The sequence below is a fragment of the Callospermophilus lateralis genome, chromosome 9 (assembly GCF_048772815.1).
Source record: "Callospermophilus lateralis isolate mCalLat2 chromosome 9, mCalLat2.hap1, whole genome shotgun sequence".
Classification (NCBI taxonomy): Eukaryota; Metazoa; Chordata; class Mammalia; order Rodentia; family Sciuridae; genus Callospermophilus; species Callospermophilus lateralis.
The window spans coordinates 100,443,027-100,461,187 of NC_135313.1; the positions used below are offsets into that span (position 1 = coordinate 100,443,027).

The window sequence follows — 18,161 nt, forward strand, 5'->3', positions numbered from 1 at the left end:
CACTGTCTGCAAACATACGTCCCCCTTTGCCACATAAAGTAATGTCCCCATGTCCAGGGGGTTGGAGCATGTTCACCTTTGGGGACCATGACGCTGCAGGCTGCACACACCCATCCACTGGGCACTGGAGCTTCAGGGCCTTCTGCCCACTCTGGGATTTGGTCATTCTCTTCCTCCCTGGACATCTCTCTCCGTGGCTGCGTGGCTGGTGGTCTTCACCTGGCCTGCAGTTCCTTTTTATGGTGACCCCTCTTCCCTACCATCAAGCTGGGTTCCTCTATCACAGGTGGAAGCTCAAATTCTGCTGTGTTCACTGTGCTGGGTGGCTGGGGCAGGGGACAAGGGCTGGGTCTCTGCCCTCTCCCTGCACCACCCACTCTCTCCAGCTGGACATCTGGAACTCAGGCTCCAGGGGTCTTTCCCCCAGGCTCCTGGACCACTCACCAGGTGCTGGTTGGGGAACTGGGCTGGAAGCGTCCATATCCAAGTCTCCTAAAGGAGGCCTTAGCAGTCCCCACCAGGAGGAGCAGCTCTGGGGAGCTACAAACACCCACCTGCTCTCATTCACAGTGTTCACAGAGGAGTGCAGAAGCTAGGCTGGACTGCCCACCATCCCTCTGACCCTGTCCACCTGAAGGGTTGGAGTTGCTCTCTGTGTCTTTGTGGGGTATTGGGGTTATGGAAGAAAGGGCCAGTCCTGCTCTGATCCACGAGCTCGTGAAGGCCTCATGAGGCTGGTGCTGTGGCCCCCAAACGTTCATGCTTGGCCATGATCTAGCTGTAATCCCTTACCTGTGGTTTCTGGGCACAATGGAGAGGCCTCCTTGAGGGACAGGGTCTTGCGGGTGGAGAGGGATGGCTAGGTAGGGCTGCCACATACCTGTCACTCACTGGGTGCTTGATCTGTCCTCCATGTCCCCATCTGGCCCTGAAGTCCTGTCCTGCCTCTGTCCAGGATGGGCATCCATCACTCTGAAGGATGCTTCCCTAAAACCCCTTGACTGGGAACCCAAAAACTGTCACTGGAGGAAAGCACTGGAGAGAAAATCTCCAAAGGTGCCATCCAACCTGGACTTTTTGCCACCATGTGTACTTAGCAAAACTGCTCGGTTGTGCAGCTGTCATCTTTCTCCTGTTCGTTGACAAGAGTGGGAGCTTGTCAGGGAAACACGGCAGAGCAGACAGTGAGGCCAAGGAGGGCCCCGGGCTGGGGCTGCTCACCTGGGCACTCAGGTGGACCCTGAGCCTGCACCTGCTAAGTCTCCAGCTCTGAGGAGCCACTCAGCCCTCATCCAGCCTCCTGATCCCTAAAGACAGGAAGGATGGTGTCTCTGAGGCCTGGCCAGCCTTTGTAAATGGCTCGGGTTTGCTAGGCACCCAGGTTCGGCAGCCTCTCCTGCTGTAACTTAGCCTTGTCGGGACAGAGGTGGTACTCTGCAGTGTGGACCCTGTGACAATACCCTGTGAGCTGAGGTCTTGGCAGGAGTGCTCAGAGTGGGAGACCAGCAGGCATGCAGCGTCCCTCTACCTCTGGACATCCCCGGGGATGCATTGCTGTGTGTCCTGGCTCCCCAGGATTCCTTTCCATAAACCACTGGGCATCAGTAACAATTTTTTTTCTAAGCACTTCCCTGGGATTTGCCGGGTGGCAGGCCCAAGATTCCATATGTCCGGAGCACAGGGAGGTCAGAGAATTGCTGTCCTGTTCAGGAGATCCTGCCCGCACTGTGTGGCCCTGGGGCAAGGCAGGGAGCGGGTAGGACTAGAGTCTTTCTCCTTAGCCTGTTTTGGAATAATTGGACCCTGTGGCTTTGTCTACTTGTAGCCCAAAGGAGCTGATCGGAAACAGAAGACCGACCGGGAGAAGATGGAGAAAAGGACAGCTCAGGAGAAGGAGAAGTACCAGCCGTCCTATGAAACCACCATTCTCACAGAGGTGAGCCCCAGGCCCGGCACAGATTTTTCCAGGGCCCTCTGCCAGGAACATGGCTGTGGTTCAGTCTTGGAAGATTTCCCACCTGGGTGAGAGCTTCACTGGAGCCCGTTCAGTTGTGGCGTGTGCCCTGTGGGACTCGTGTTCATCTGATAAGACCCAGAGGTTGGGGATACATTCCAGAAGCCACTGTGAGCTCTCTGCTGCTTTGGAATGCATTTGCAGTAGTGGGGGACGTTTTTGTTATTTTGAAGATGTGCTTTATTACACAGCTCAAAATCCAAAAGAGTTTTCAACCCCCCAAAAAAGCCCTCCTGGCCTCTCAGCTTCTCAGTCCAAGGCAGCTGGTATGTCTGGTCCCAGGTGTATTGACCTGACCTTCTCTGTAGGTAGACCAGTGTGCACACACCTCGGCCCCGCTCCTGCGTCTGCACACCAACAGAGTGTGACACTCTATTCTGCACCATGTCTTTTTTTTTATTTAACAGCTTATTTGTCATCTGATCCTATTCTTTCAAGGTTCCTTACCTGGCCATGTGTCATATACATGTGATGGTTTGTTGGTGCAGAGATGGTTCTTTCCGGATTCTGTCATTCAGATGGGGGTGCAGCTGGTACCTGGCAGGTGCAGGTTTGCATGTGGGAACAGTGTCTGCAGGGTTCCATTCTCAGTGGGGTCAGATTGCTTAACACTGGCTTCTGTGGGGGGCTGGGGTTGGGATGGGACAGGGCCTTGTGCATGCGGGGCAAGTGTTCTACCACTGAGCTACAGCCCCAGCCCTTTGTTATCTTATTATGAAACAACTATTCTACAGTCAGACCAACTAACTGGCACTGGTGTTTGTTCATTGACTAATCGGGTTTACTACCTGGGCATGTATAAGACCCATGTTGGCCATGGGGCGAGGGGTTTGAGGCTGTGTTAGGGTGGGGCTTGGGCACAGAATGTCTAAGAAAAGGGTGCCGGTTCCTGCTGTTTTTACATTCCTATGTGTGTAATAAGCCACATGTAGAAGACTGTTTGCAATAAGACAGTGTGAAAGCTACTGTAGTGTTAGGTGATGCACACCCATAGTAATCTCAGCAACTTGGGAGGCTGAGTTAGGAGGACTGCAAGTTTGAGGCCAGCCATGGCAATTGATAGTGAGACCCAGTCTCAAAGTAAAAAATAAAAATGGGCTGGGGATGTGGCCCAGTGGTGAAGTACCCCCGAGTTCAATCCCTGGTCCCAAAATTAAAAAAATAAAAATAAAAGGGAGTAGGGATGTAACTCAGTGGCAGAGAGTGCCCCTGGGTTCAATCTTGGGTATCACCCCCCCAAAAAAGATGCATGCGGCTCACACACCTGGGTACTGTCATTTCGTCTGATTAAGGACAACCATCAGCTGGGGAGCATTGCCACCAAGACCACAGGGTCCCACCCTCAGCCAGCAAAGAAGTGTCGGGACCTGAGGGCTCCATTTTCTGGCTTTAGGACTTGGACCCTTTTCTTCCCATGCCTGGTGGCTTTCTGTGCTAGTGACACTGCTGGGAGTGTCCCCCCACCTAGTGATGCTTTTCTCTGCCTGACTTCTTTGCTCCTCTCCTGGCCTCCCAGCAGAGCTGAGGTGCTGGTGAGCCTCCTGCTGCATCTCCAGTGCCCCCTCCGCGGTGCTGGAGAGCCCACTCAGTGGGCCATGACCTTGGGAGGTGCCAGCACCCCTTGTATCAGCTCATCGACTTTCCTTCTCAGGCCGCAGGATTTAGCACCAACAAATTCCAGCCCATATGCACAACAGTTAAATATTTACCAACCCTTGGATTGGGTGGGTGATAGTAAATCTTCAGGAATGCTTCAAACCAGCCCTCTCCAAGGTGAAGTCACTGCCACCAAGGGAGGAAACACACACTTTGTCCTCTCAGTTGGACAGGCAAAGCCTGGAGGTCTTGACTTTCTCTTAGGAGGCTTCCGTGTGTGTTTGGGTTTTGGCTTCTGCAGTTCAGGTTTCTTGAGGGCAAGGATCAGATCTTTTGTGTTTCTGTGTCTCCCAGAGCCTCTAGCAGGATGCCTAAAACACAGTAAACACGCATGGAGCTGCGTTATGGGGAGCTGGCCTTCATAGATTGTGCAAGTGCCTCTTCTGCCTGCCTCAGCCTCTCGGCAGGATTTCTTACTTCAAACAGCATGGATTTCAGGACTGAATTTTATTGTTTATTTTTCCTTTGGAAGTTGCCTTAGCTTCTTATATGCGTTCACACACGTATCTGTACTAGGAAAAAAGTGTTTCTGATTTTCCTCCTTCCTTGTTGGCTCAAGAGCACATGACTGATCCCAGAGGCTAGGGAGGCTGAGACAGGAGGACCACGAGTTCAAAGCCAGCCTCAGCAACTTAGCGAGGTCCTAAGCAACTTAACGAGACTCTGTTTCTAAATAAAATAAAATAAGGGCTGGGGATGTGGCTCAGTGGTTAAGTGCCCCTGGGTTCAATCCCTGGTACCCACCCACCCCCCAAAAAAGAAAAAACTGATCACAGGACTGTGATGTTTACCTCTGGTGGTTTGATTACCAGGAAGCTTGATGAGATACCTTTCATAGTTTGCTTGCTCCGAGGATGACTTCCGGACTGTTAGGTCTCCTTGCCATGTTTGGTTTCCCCAGTATGACCACAGTAACCTGCTTGACCATGGCCCGTTGTGGGTACCCAGAAAACACGGGGTGTGTGTTAATGGGTCAGTGTCTCGTGTGTTGGTGTTGATGGGTGCTTGGAAGGGCCTGAGGAGCATGGGCTGGTGCCTCTGCAGCTTCCAGCTCATTCTGAGGACTGCTGACCTCCATTCACCTGGCCCTGTCTCTCCTCCCACAGTGCTCTCCGTGGCCTGATGTGGCTTACCAGGTGAACAGCGCCCCGTCCCCAAGCTACAATGGCTCTCCCAACAGCTTTGGCCTCGGTGAAGGGTATGTCCCACCTTTCTCTCTGTGGGTCCCCAGAATGAAGATGGGTATAGGTTCCTTTCTTGATCTCTTCTCCTTTCCACAGCCTGGGGTCTGCCTGGGCTTCACCGTGGTTAGATGGGTTGTGACAGTCTCATGGAGTGGCCTCAGGTGCCCCTTGGGGGCAGAATGACCCTTTCAGAGCATTCCCAACTGAGTGTTGGATGGCCCCGGCGACAAGGAGGGACCTTCCTGGTTCTTTGTCCAGCTGTTGTCACTGAGTGGAGCAGGTCCACCTTGGGTTTCAGGCTTCATAGAACTGAAGCTGGTCTTACCACCGCCTGCCTGGCTCTGTCAAGGGTCAGGCAACATGGCCAGGGATGTGGTGACAGGGACAGTGCAGGACTATAGGCCCAGGCAACACTGAGATGGCTCTGTGGGTTCTTTCCAGGGCTGGAGGTGGAGGCAGAGAGAAGGCCCAGCCAGGTGGGTTTAAGGAGGGAGTGCAGAACCCACCAGGGCCTTAGAGCCCCCTGCTTAGCAGACAGAGAACTTTCTAATCAAACAGTGAGGTTGTCCATGACATTGATTTTACCAAAATAAAGCACCCTCCACGAACAGCACAGGTGTTCCTTCCCAAGTCTCCCATTAAAGAAGGGCCTGTGCCACCCTACTGGGGAAGCCTGGCCTGTGCTGTGGGGGCTTGATTCCCTGCAGGGCACCCCCCCCCCCGGTCCGTGGTGTACAGGGAAGACCTAGTGGATGACTTAGGTTCTGAGTTACTGGGAGACCTGGGCCTGGGTCCCCTTGGTCGGCCTGCTCTGCCCTTGTGCTGGGGCTTAGCGGGGAAGCCCCCAAGTGAGAGGGGATTCTGATAAGACCCACAGAGGTCCACTCACAGGGGCCTTGGTGATGCTGCTGACTGCTCAGGGTGGAGGTTCCATGATCCCTGGGGGGGCAGCGTAGCCCATCAGAACCTCTGTTCTGACAGATGGGTTCCTTAGACATTTTGGAGGATCGAACCAAGCTTCCTGCTCTGATCCAGAAAATTCTTTTCTTTCTTCTCTTTCTCCCTCCCTCCCTCCCTCCCTCCCCCCCTCCCTCCTCCTCCCTCCTCCTCCCTCCCCAGTGCTGGGGGTCTTGTGCATGCTGGGGCCAGTGTTCTACCACCGAGCCACACTCTGTGCCCCTGGCTCAGGAAATTCTTGAGTCATTTCACTTAAAACAAGGCCCACCCGTGTCAGGACCTAAGCACAGGCCAGGTGATGGAACCCTGGTCCCTCCCCCCACCCCCCAACCTCATGGCCTCTCCATTTTCCGTTGCAGGAACAGCTCTCCGACCCACCCTGTGGAGACCCTGCCCATGGGCACTGATGTAAGTGTACTCGGGGCTCTCAGCCTGGGGGTCCCTTTGTGGGTCCTGAGCGGCCATCTGAAGGCCCCCCCTCTCCCGTAGCACCTGCTCCCGTCGGCCACTATCCAGGACGCCCAGCAGTGGCTGCACCGCAATCGGTTCTCGCAGTTCTGCCGGCTCTTCGCCAGCTTCTCAGGTGAGCAGCTCCACACGGAGCCTGAGGACCCCCAGGTGTCCAGGAAGTATGTAGCCAGGCCAGCCACCATCCAGGACCTGTCCCGGGCCCTGCAGGGCCTGGGCTGTGTCTGTCTGGGAGATGCACGCTAGCATGGGTCCCTTCTCTCTCACGTGTGACCTTGGGCCAGAGGCTAGGGAGATGCCATGCTCCCCACACGTGATGCTGCTCCAGGAGGGTTCCAGTGACAAGTGACTTCAGGGTTCTCTTCGGGTAACTTTATCTAGATGTCCTCATCTGTTGGGGTGTGGGGGTTCTGGCCTGCCCAGGAGGAGCCCACTTAGCCAAGCAGGGTGCTGCATGCTTGGTCAGTCTTCTCTGCACTTTTCTTACCAAAATTTTGCCGTCTTGAGCCATGACCTGGGGACATGAGGAAACTGGTTTGTCCTTCTTTAAATGGTTTTTCGAAGGCCCAACTGGTGGCCCTCAGGCAGAAGTCCAGGTGCTGTGGGTCACAAAGGTGACCTGAGCAGGGAGCCTGGCCACTGAACAGGGCCCATCCAGAGTGACAGGGACCAGAGGTCTGGCCCTAGCCAGAGCGGTGGCTTCCAAGGCCGTCTGTGGCCGTGGAAGAGAAATGGCATCCGCTCATCTTTCAACTCAATGTCCCTAAGAGCCTTCTTGATGTTTGAGGCAGACGGTGCAGGGAAGGTCAGACAGTGACCCTGTCTTCAGGGCTGGCAGCTTTGAATCAGTGCAGATCTGTGAACCACCTGCCCACTTCATGCAGCAGGGCACGTCTGTGCTGGGGTAGGGCTGGTCACCGATGGACCTTCACGTGGGCTGGGCGGGGAAAGAGAGAGGATCTTACTGAGGTGACCTTGAGCAAGGGCTGGACAAAGAGGCCGGACAGAACCAAGTGGGCACTGGGGGGGTGGGTTCCAAGCAGAGAAAGTGCAAAGACCGCAAGGTGGGTGCTTCCTGGCATGGTCATACAGAGGACCCAGGTGGTTGGTACAGAGTGGACTTGGGGAGGCCCTGAGGTCCAAGGGGTACAGGCAGGCTAGACCTCTGGTAGAACAGTAGAAGGACTTTGGCTTTTACTCCCCGTGGAAAGGAAGCCATTCTGCCAAGAGTGTCTGATCAGGAGACAAGGGATGGGAATTTTGACTTCTAGTATACATGTCCCTTTGAAAGTCCGGCTGGGTGCTGGGATCTAGGGGAACCCTTGCCTTTGAGGAGGGTACAGCCCTCATGTCGTGCTAGCTGTCTTACTAACTTGCCAGTGTCTGTCCCCACGAGACACTTGTCTTCATGTGTGCCTTTAAATGTGGGGGTGGACACAACACTTGGACATTACCTGCCAGAGCCAGACCTGCACGCCCACCACCCAGCGGACACGCCACATGCATTGACCGAAGACACGTAGAAAAGTGTTTCACGAGCCTATTCCTAGCAGCCCCAAGCTGCAAGCACCCCAAAGCCCATCCACAGAGAGTGGATACATGAATTATGGTATAGTCATGCAATAAACTGCATCATCGTGGACACCAAAAAAAAAATCTCTAATGTGTTAAACTCAAATGAGATCTGAACATGACTTGGTGAGGGAAGCCTGCGCTAGAAAAGTACCCTGTGGTTCAATTCCATTTCCATGAACTTCAAAGAACAAGCAAAACTGGGTAAGAAGTCAGGGTAGGGGTTCCCCAGGGGTAGGGGAGTGGCTGTCACGAGACTGTGGGTGGCTGGTAATGTTCTGCCCCTTGGTCTGTGGCTGTGTTCAGAATGTCAGCCTCCAGTGAGCTGAATACTAATACACAGAGACATGCACATGTAATCCATGCCGACATCCTGATAAGATCTGAGCATGTAGATTAATGTTCATAAAAAGTACAGAGGGAGGGGGCAGGCAGGCCTCAGCGGGCAGGACCTGTTGGCCTCCCTTCTGTGCTCTTTTGTGAGCACCAGCCTTTTGCTTCATCTCCTGTGCTGTGATCTTGTTTGGCTCTTTGCTGTTTCTCTCTGTGGGACGTCGGGTGCCCACCAGGGGAGAGGCCAGCTCTTCTTTACCCCCCAGCCTCAATGGGAGTCGGCAGGCGCTCAGAGATGGAGCCTTCCCTCTGTGACCCACAGCCCATTTCCCTACCCAGGTGCCGACCTGCTGAAGATGTCCAGAGACGATCTGGTCCAGATCTGTGGCCCTGCAGATGGGATCCGCCTCTTCAATGCCATCAAAGGCAGGTGGGTGTTGGGGAAGCCAGTTGGAGGCTGGGGTTCAGCCAGGTGTGGCAGGAAAAGCCCCTCTTTTAGAGGGCTTTTAGACTGCACAGATAGTCCAGCTAGTGGGAAAAGGGGCGGGAGGGACCTTCCTACAGTGTGGGGACAAATGCAGGAGGAGGTGCTGGGGGAAGGGCAGGGGAGTGACACACAGTCTGCAGCAGCAGTTCCTGCCTGGTGGCCCTTCTTTCTTCTCCGTTTGACTCCAGCCTCTGGTTCCCGGCCCTTGGCCACTTCCTGGGTTCTGGGATGTTTGTATGGCCCTGGCTCAGAACTATGTCCCTCTAACGGGCCATGGACTAGGACAGGGCCAACACCATTGCCACCTACAGTTTCCAGGGAACACTCCAAAGCAGCACTTTCCCAAAGAACTTCCTCTCAGATTCAGAATGTTCTGCAGCTGTGCTGACCAGTCCAGGAGCTGCTGGCCATGTGGGGCCCTGGAGCATTGACCTAATAATGAGACAGCCAAACTTAATTTCAACTTTATTTAACTTTAGTGAACATAATTTGTTTTTCCTGGTGCCAGATATCAAACCTAAGGCCTCACGCCTGTACCACTGAGCTATATGCCAAGGTCTCTGCTGAAAACCTCCAAGGCATTCTGTATCCTCACCACCATCTTTTCTTCCTCCAAGTCCTTCCTGCCGCAGGTTTCACTCCATGTTCTAGAACATTCTAGACCACTGGAGTCTGGTCGGTCGTACGTACTATATATTTCTTCTCCTCCTATCAGGAATGTGAGGCCAAAGATGACCATTTACGTCTGTCAGGAGATGGAGCAGAACCGGGTACCTTTGCAACAGAAACGGGACAGCAGTGGGGACAGCAACCTCTGTGGTGAGTTGTGGGGACCACGGCTGGGACCCAGATACTCAGGCCCTGCAGCCTGGCTTCCAAGCCCAAGCCCAGGGCTCGGGAGGTCGGGTGGTCCCAGGGCTTGGCTTCATGGAGGGGCAGAGTTGGGACTTGCACTCCGGGTTGCCCCTGCTAGAGCCTCTCGTCTCCCCAGAGTGCTCCCCGAGTGACTCCTGAGGAGGCTGTGACGGTCCCTCCCGGGCCTCGCTCGCTGTCCTGCCTCTGAGCACTCCTTGGGGCCATGTCCAGCTGGGGCATCCGAGGCCACCGACATAAGATTGTGATGAGTGGTGTCAGCCTCCAATCCTTCTGGTTCTTTCCTACTGGTGGTCTGATTGTTTTAGGAATAGATTCAGAAAAATTGGAACTGGCTCTGAAACGTTTAAGAAACTTAAACTTTTATTAAATTGAGAAAAAATTCTTTGATTTTCTTAAATTAAAAAAAAAAAATGCAGTATCATTAGAATTTGGTTCTAAAAATCTGAGTCTCAGGAAGGAGACGTGGGGTTCTTACCTGGTAGGTCAGTCCTGGAAGGGACCACAGACAGACAGTCATCCCATTCCCTAGGAAGGATCTGACAGTGGCTTTGCCTCTTTGAAAGCCATCTGTTGTGTGGCTGTAACCCTAGAGCCTCCTCTGCCACCCTTGCTGGGAGCCGCTTCTGTGTGTGCTTTATAAAACATAGAGCCTTTGATGAGGTCTTCTGAACCAGTGTTCCTTAGTTAAAGGAGAAGTTTGGGCTGGATGCAGTCGCTCTCTGGGAGCCCAGGAGAGGCGGATTGCAAGTGCAAGGACAACTGTGTAGTGAGATGCCATCTCAAAATATAAAGGGCTGGGATGTGCACCTGGATCCAAACCTACGACTACTGCAAAATCAAGAGAGAAAGTATGAAAAAAGTGAAGGAAATGCACATATAATCCAATTGTGTTTACTTTTGAGGCATTCAAGCCTCCTTAAAGTCGAATAATCCACCCCAGGTTGTCCCTGGAGGTTGCACCAGGGACACAGGTCAGAATCACCTCATGCTCCTCCAGCCATCACCCCCAGCTAAGTGTCACTGGTGTTGGGTGAGTCTGGGAGACTGAAACAGTGAACGGGAGCCAGGGCCCACATGTTCACCTGTTGATGGATCACACCTGTGCTCTTAGCTATGGCTTCCTGGCAGGTGCCCATCACTCTGGGAATGAGCATCCTTACCAATGAGTCAATGATTTCTCGGGATGGGGTAGAGAGAGAGTCATAGGCAGGCGCGTGCTAATTTAACAACCATTTAAAAAGAAGGCACTTGCTCCTCCTGCTCCAGTATACCACGCCATCTTCCTGGAAGAGCTCACCACCCTGGAGCTGATTGAGAAGATCGCCAACCTGTACAGCATCCCCCCCCAGCACATCCACCGCGTCTACCGGCAAGGCCCCACCGGCATCCACGTGGTGGTGAGCAACGAGGTGAGGGCTGCTGCTTAACCTAGCCCTGGTGGCTGGGCTTCGGACTTCCAGGAGGAGCCCCCAAACCCCATACCGTGAATGTCTCCCACGGGGATGGCAGGGATTGCCGGTGGCAGACAGGTTTCATCTGCATGCCACCTGCCCTCAGCTGCAGTGGGGACAGCTCTGTCCATGTCTGGGTTTGAATGGCTGTTGGGTAGCTGCACCCTACTCAAGCCTTGCTCTGCAGGTCTTCCAAAGTAGGTGGCAGCCCCCAGAGCACGCCCCAGGAGAGGGGAATAGGATTTGGGTTTGGGTGAGGGAGCAGAGGTAGCTCATGGGAGATGAGAGCATAAGTCTCTGCTGAGGGATTAAGGTGCCTTGGCTTCCCTGGGTCTGTCCCCTGCAAAGACGCTTGTGCCACAGAGGTGAGCTCAGGTATGGAATAGGGTCCTTTGGGAGCTGTGGGCCCTGATGCCTGGAGAAGGGGAGTCTTTAACAGGTTGCTGACAGTCTAGGCATCCTTGCACATTATAGAACTAACTGATGGGTTTAAGCTCGCTCTAGAGTGCTTGCCTTGCATGCACAAGGCCCTGGGTTCAATCTCAAGTTCAAAAAATAATGTGTGTGTGGGGGGGAAATGCGGAGAGAATCTTGCTAAGTTGCTGAGGCTGGCCTGGAACTTAAGATCCTCTTGTCTCAGCCTCCCAAGCTGCTGAGATTATAAGCATGCACCACCATGCCCAGCTTCTTCTAAATAATAATAGTCTCAAGGGGCAGCGTGTGTGGAGTATTGTGTTAATCATCTTTCTTTCCCTATAGCAAATACCAAGGTAGCCAGGAAGTAAAGGGAGAGAAAGAGGAGGCACCTGGGTCCCAGTATCCCCTTCAAGGACCCTCTCCCCCAATAACCTAACTTCCTCTCATTAGGCCCCACCTCTCAATAGAGCCACAGGCTTCAGATCAAATTTTCAACACATGGGCCTTTGGGGACATTCAAGACCCAAACTCTAGCAAGTGCTTACTGTACTGGGGCTACTGTTGTAAGGGCCCCATGTAGTGGCTCATGGAACCCTGGCAGCCTCCCTGTGAAGTGGGTGCTATCATCGAACTCCAGCCCTTGACTCAGCCCCCAGAAGACCCAAGCCAATTCCAGGAACTCTGAGCCCCTGTTTAGAGGATTATAGAGGAAACTAGGTACTGGAATAGTGATTGGGGAAAGGAGAGAAAATGTGAACTTGGAAATTGGACTGGTCCCTACTGCCTTTAGTCTCAGTTTCTGCCTGTGCAGAATCACACTCACCAGCCAGGCTGTGGTGAGGATGGAACGAGAAAACGGGGTAGGCACCAGGAGACACCAGATAAGCCGGGGACCTTCTGATTGACCCTGTTCATAGTAGGCACTTGTTCATGGGCAATGTAGAAAATGTCCTTAAATCATCTGGACAAAGTTGTCAGTAACGTCCTGTTCCTATTTTTTTGTACCCATTTTATAGATAAGGAAAACAAAGCCCAGAGTTCCTGTTCTGAGAGCTTTTTTTGAGAATAGTCAGGAAGGTGGAAGTGCCCTGAGCAGTGGGCAGTTGGTCCTGGCATGGAAGGTGCCTCACTCTGTATTTCGGAAGGCAAGAGTGTGAGGAGCCCTTGCAATTTCATGGGTCTCCGAGGAAGTTCTTCCCTGGCTCACCCCATGCCCTTAAGACCAGGCAGTTAAGCAAGTGAAGCAGAGAACAGGACTCAAATGCCACCTTGGCTAAGTAGGTGATTCTTATTCCCCAAAGTCTCCTTGCTTCTTAACCCTGAATCAATTGGAAACCCCTGGTTCTTAATTGCCCAGAGCGCTGGAGGCGACCTGGTCAGCCGCGGCGCCGGCCCCGGGGTGTAAGGGTGCTTAATTAAACAGGAGAGTTACTTATTAAGCCCATGTGGGCTCTGTTTAGGGCTTTGCATACCCAGGTGGCTGGCCTGCCAAGAGTCCTAGATGGAGCAGGCGGCAGGTATAGAATAAATGTACTTCACGCACCATTAGACCCTGCAGGGAGGGGCAGGGGTCGGCAGGAGGATGGATTTGCAAGATTTGAGGCAATAATCCAGAGCAGGTGATAAAATGTGTATGCATTTTTTTTTAATTTAGAAAGGGGCTTTGCTATCTTGTTGGGGTATGTGTGTTGTGTGCATGTTTATATATGTGTGTATATTAAGATTTAAATGTATATTGTGAGATATGGCACACATATGCAGAGAGTACATGAGACTTAATTGTGCTGCTTAATAAGTCCCCCTATCTCTGCACTTAGGTTACTAGAAGATTACATTACAAGTGCCTTTGTGGCTCATTTCATGTCCACCCCTCACCTGCTAATATGAGTTTTATATTAATCATTCCCTTGTTCCTCCTTAACATATTATTTATTTTGCCAATTTTAAAACTGTATAAATGGAATAATAGTGTATTCTTCTGTGACTCTTTTTTTCGTTCTGCATTTATATCCCTGAGATTCACGCAGGTTGAGGGGCGTTGTTGGAGGTCATGGAGCTGCTGAGCAGCATATGTGATTAGATCCCAGTTGGTTGGCTATTGGCTGATGTCAGGATTGGCCTTAATTTTGTGTTATTAGAGGCAGCACGGGTATAAACATTCTTAATGCATGTTTTTGTGTACATACTTGGGAGTTCATCTAGGGAACAGGCCTGGTAGGAGGACACTATGGTCATCTCCACTAGGTCACATGAATGGTTTTCTGAAGGTTTATACCCCTACCCATAGCAGATGCCATTGTTCTACACACACACACACACACACACACACACACACACACACACTCTCTCTCTCTCTCTCTCTCTCTCACACACACACAGGAGATTGAATCCTGCGGTCTCTACCCCAGTCCTTTCATATTTGCATTTTTGAGACAGGGTCTCACTAAGTTGCCCTGACTGGCCTCAGCCTTGCAGTCCTCCTGCCTCAGCCTCCCGAGTCACTGAGATTACAGGTGTGGGCCACCATGCCTGGCTCTGGTTGATATTTATAATCATCATAACAGCCCTGCTTTACAGATAGGGGACAGGAAGAGAGAAGGACTTGACCAAGGTCACTGGGGAGCTAATCACAATAAGAACTCCAGAGAAATGCCTCTTGAGTCCTGGTTAGTTTCCTGCCATATCTGCAGACCCAGGGAATGGCAATCTTCCTTTATATTTTGTTCTTCTAGACCACTCATACATAGCTCCTACTCATTATCAAAAGTTTCTTTTCTTTTTTAAGATTTTTACAGTCATGGGCCACTAAAACAACAGGATGCCTTCTGAGAAATGCTTTGTTAGGCAATTTCATCATGATGTGAGCATCCTAGGTGGCTCATTTGTGAACATCCACACAAGCATAGATGATGTCTGTCGATCTCTGTACACAGGCTCTTGATGCAACAAAATAATGCAGTGAACACAAGCTGTCTGCAGCAGCTGCTGGCATAACAGCAGTCGGATTTTTTTTTTTTTTAAGAGAGAATCTTTTTTTGTAGATGGACACATGACATGCCTTTATTTTTATGTGGTGCTGAGAATCGAACCCGGGTCCCGCCCGTGCTAAGTGAGCACTCTATGCTAAGCGAGCACTCTACTGCTGAGCCACAATCCCAGCCCCAGCCCTAGAAGTCTGTTTTACAGCAAATGTTTTTTTTGATAAGTAGAAGTACAATAATAACAACAAAAAGTATTGTATAGTAAATACCTAAACCAGTAACATAATCATTTATTATCACCATCCAGTATTATGTGCTGTATATAATTGCATACTCTCTACTGATAGTGCAGTAGGTTGTTGACCCCAACATCACCACAAACACATGAGTAAATGTTTTGCCACTACATTGCTGTGGCACCACTTGGTCATAGGAACTCAGGAATGTTTTGGCTCCATTATAATCTTATGACCCCAGTGCATCATGCATGTGGCCCTCTGTTGATGGAAACATGGTTGTGCAGTGCATGGCTGTGTTTAGTTTTTTATCTGTTGCTATTGTACACATGCTCCTCCCTGTAGTGAGTATGTTGTAGAGATCCGAAGACCTAGTAACTCGGAGAAAGCAAAACAAGAGCAAAGAAATCAGACCCACAGCCCCTTATGAAATGGTCCTATCTTGTGGACAGAGTTCACGTTGATCTGTATCATGACCCTCTCAATGATTGTCCCAGCATCACCATGTGCCTGCGTTTGTGTAGACACGGCGGTGAAGTCATTTCTACATCTGTGAGTGGCTGGACTCCGTGTCACCGAGCCATTTTTTTGGTATGTGCTCATCATTGAGGGAACATATTCTCTGTTTTGCCTTACAGATGGTGCAGAATTTTCAAGATGAATCTTGTTTTATCCTCAGCACATTAAAAGGTAAAGCCCCTCCCACCTTGTTTATTTCAAGCCCATTGTCTGCATCTCTGGGGTGGGGGGAGCACGGGGCGAGGGAGAGCTGGCTGGATGGGGCCTGTTGCACAGCACCCCTCCCGAGGGTGGCTACCTGCAGCGGCCTTCAGCAAGAAGCAACACAAACTTCTTTGGAAACAAGAAGCAATACGAACTTCTTCGGAAACATTGCTAGACTAACCCCAGCAAGGTCAGAACTAGTGATATTGGCTTCTAAGTCACTTCTGAAGGGGAAATTGGGGGTCAGGCAAGTTGTTCTCCATGGAGTCAATGCTAAGTGGAAGCAAGATGTGTTTCAGTTTATTCATAATGAAGTCTGCGGGAACCATGGAGTCAATGCTAAGTGGAAGCAAGATGTGTTTCAGTTTATTCATAATGAAGTCTGCGGGAAACCCAAGTATAGAATGTGGTGGTAGGCAGAATGGGTCTGGATCTGGAGGGGCAGCATGAGTACCCACCTGAGCCAGATGTCCTGAGAGGACATCAGCATGCCCACTGCCTGCTGAGAGAGAAAGCCTGTGTGCCAGGAGCATGCATTTATTCACAAAAGGCAGAGAAAGGTGTGCTGTGGCTTTCCTTAGGTCTGGGAGGGTGAGTGGATGGGCTATGTCAGAACAGAAGCCCTCTGGCTGGGTTATGGGCCCTCATCTATGGTGATGCCACTTCCCCCACTTGTTCTGTGGATCTAGCCTGTGTCAAAATATCTGAGATATCCACTTAAAGAAGAGTTTATTTGGCTCACAGTTTTGAAGGCTGGCTGATCCTGTTGCTCTTGGGTCTGTGGGAGCACACGGTGGTGGTAGTGTGTGGCAAAGGAAGCCCCTCACCCATGTTATCTGGGAAGCAAAGACAGAGGACGGGCAGGGGCTAGGGCCCTATCAGCTCCTTCAAGGACACGCCCCCACTGACATAGCTCCTCCCCACTATTAGGTCCCACCTCTTAAAGGGGCCACTACCTCGCAATAGTGTCATAGGCCCAAGCCTCCCATACATGGTCCTTTGGGGAACAGTTAAGGTGCAGACTGTAGCTCAGCCAATGAGAACCTATGGGCTTTGGAACCATGAGCCTCCGTGGGACTCCCAGGTACTACAGCGCTACAGCGCTGACCCTTTCCTTATTGTGAAATATGCCTGGTGTTCCTCTCTTGCAGCCGAGAGCAATGATGGCTACCACATCATCCTGAAGTGTGGACTCTGAGCCGAAGTAGGACACTCACCTGCTCCGAGCCCCACGGACCGCCTGCGATGTTGAAATGGCACCACTGTCAGCTCCAGTCTCACCAGAAAATCTGAGGCTAGGAGGGACCCTGCCCAGTCTACGAAAGCTACAGACCACGAACTAGCAGAAACCAGTGGACACAAAACCTGGCATGCAGAGAGCCGGTGGCCCCTCACTTTCCTTTCCTCTTGGCCTAGAGCTATTGAATGGTTCCTTGGGCTTTTTCTCAACCTCGATATTCTAAGGAGGCAAGCCGTGGGGCACCTTCTCTGAAAACCCAGGCCTCTTAGTTGGAGGCTCACTGAGGGTCTTGGCGCCACCTGTATGGATCCCTTATGGCCACTCTGCTGCCCCCCCCCACCCCCAGAGAAAGCTCTTGCTCCCTGTATGTTCTCCTCTCTCTGTCTACGTGGATGTTTCCTTTATCAGTCACCCCGGTGGTATCTGCCTTCCCTGTTCTTGGGTGAATTGTTGGGAGAGGGGTTATTCTCTGCCTTCTGCCTCTTTCACCTTCTCCTTGTTTCTAAGTGTTACAGCAAAGCCCAGAGGGAGATGTGCTCATGTCTGTGTGGGTACAATAGTTACCACGGAGTATGTGTACGGCCAGGCCTACAGATGCTAATGCCGAGGCCTGTCTGTGTTCTGGAGGTGGGCACGGTGGAATAGAATGACTCTTCCCAGGTAGATCTTCAGGAGTGGGAAGGAATGAGCACCCAATGATTCCTCTTTTTGCTACTTTGGTATAATTCTGTTTCCTAAGCCATCATGGGTAAGGAGGTCTAGGAAATTATCATTCTATTATATCATCAGAAGACCTTGATCATCAAAATACCAGGACCTTTAGGATGCACTGGCAGAATCCCACTGAGAGAAGACCTTGTTTGACCAGTGCTCACTTTCTCATGTTTCATAAGGACAATGTATTTTCTGTGAGGGCCCCTTCATTTTTGTCCTTTTTCATTTGTAAGGGGGTATGTTTAGGAATGCAACATTGGAATGGTTGGATTATCTTAAATATGGGAGATTTGAGTATCAGTATCTACGGTAGAGTCAGGATGTAGCCTTTGTCTTCTATGCTTGTGATCTATACTGACCCAGGGCTTCACCTCTGAGAATTTAGGCTCATCCTCCAAACCATGGTGAACCCCGTGCCTATCAGAGTAGCCTGTTACAGCTTTTGAAATGGAAATTTTGTGGAATATTGGAAGTAATGGGAAAATTGAGTAATGTAAATTTTGTAGAATTTTGTGCTAGGTTCAAAGATTGTCAGAACCGGGCAGATGTTGTTTTACAGATCAGGAAATTGAGACCCAGAAGGGCAAAGCCACTTGTGTGATATCACACAGTGATAAAGAAATGAGACACTTCTATAGCTATACAGTAGCTGTGCTATTCCTATAGAGTGAAAGGGGTTCCTGATTCGTTTTCTAGGGGAAAGAGAAGAGTGAGTTAACAGAATTTTTGAGATACCATTCACATACCATATAGTTTACCCATTTATAGTGATTCATAAAATTACAATCAGTTGTTTAGTATTTTATCACCCCCAAAGAAATCCTATGGTCTTAGGCTATCATTGATCCCCAA

At 51.1% G+C, this 18,161-nt stretch overlaps 1 protein-coding gene across 1 annotated transcript in view; it reads left to right on the plus strand.

Moving 5' to 3' along the window:
• Tfcp2l1 (transcription factor CP2 like 1) overlaps positions 1 to 16,700 on the plus strand; it is a 54,907-nt gene extending 38,207 nt beyond the window's left edge. Inside the window, exons 7-15 of the mRNA XM_077110263.1 lie at positions 1,826 to 1,936; positions 4,777 to 4,868; positions 6,171 to 6,219; positions 6,301 to 6,394; positions 8,524 to 8,614; positions 9,387 to 9,490; positions 10,814 to 10,956; positions 15,271 to 15,322; positions 16,507 to 16,700. Of these exons, the coding sequence (XP_076966378.1) occupies positions 1,826 to 1,936; positions 4,777 to 4,868; positions 6,171 to 6,219; positions 6,301 to 6,394; positions 8,524 to 8,614; positions 9,387 to 9,490; positions 10,814 to 10,956; positions 15,271 to 15,322; positions 16,507 to 16,553 (783 nt within the window). The 3' untranslated portion in view covers positions 16,554 to 16,700. The remainder of the gene's footprint in view (positions 1 to 1,825; positions 1,937 to 4,776; positions 4,869 to 6,170; positions 6,220 to 6,300; positions 6,395 to 8,523; positions 8,615 to 9,386; positions 9,491 to 10,813; positions 10,957 to 15,270; positions 15,323 to 16,506) is intronic.
• The last annotated feature ends 1,461 nt before the right edge of the window (positions 16,701 to 18,161 follow it).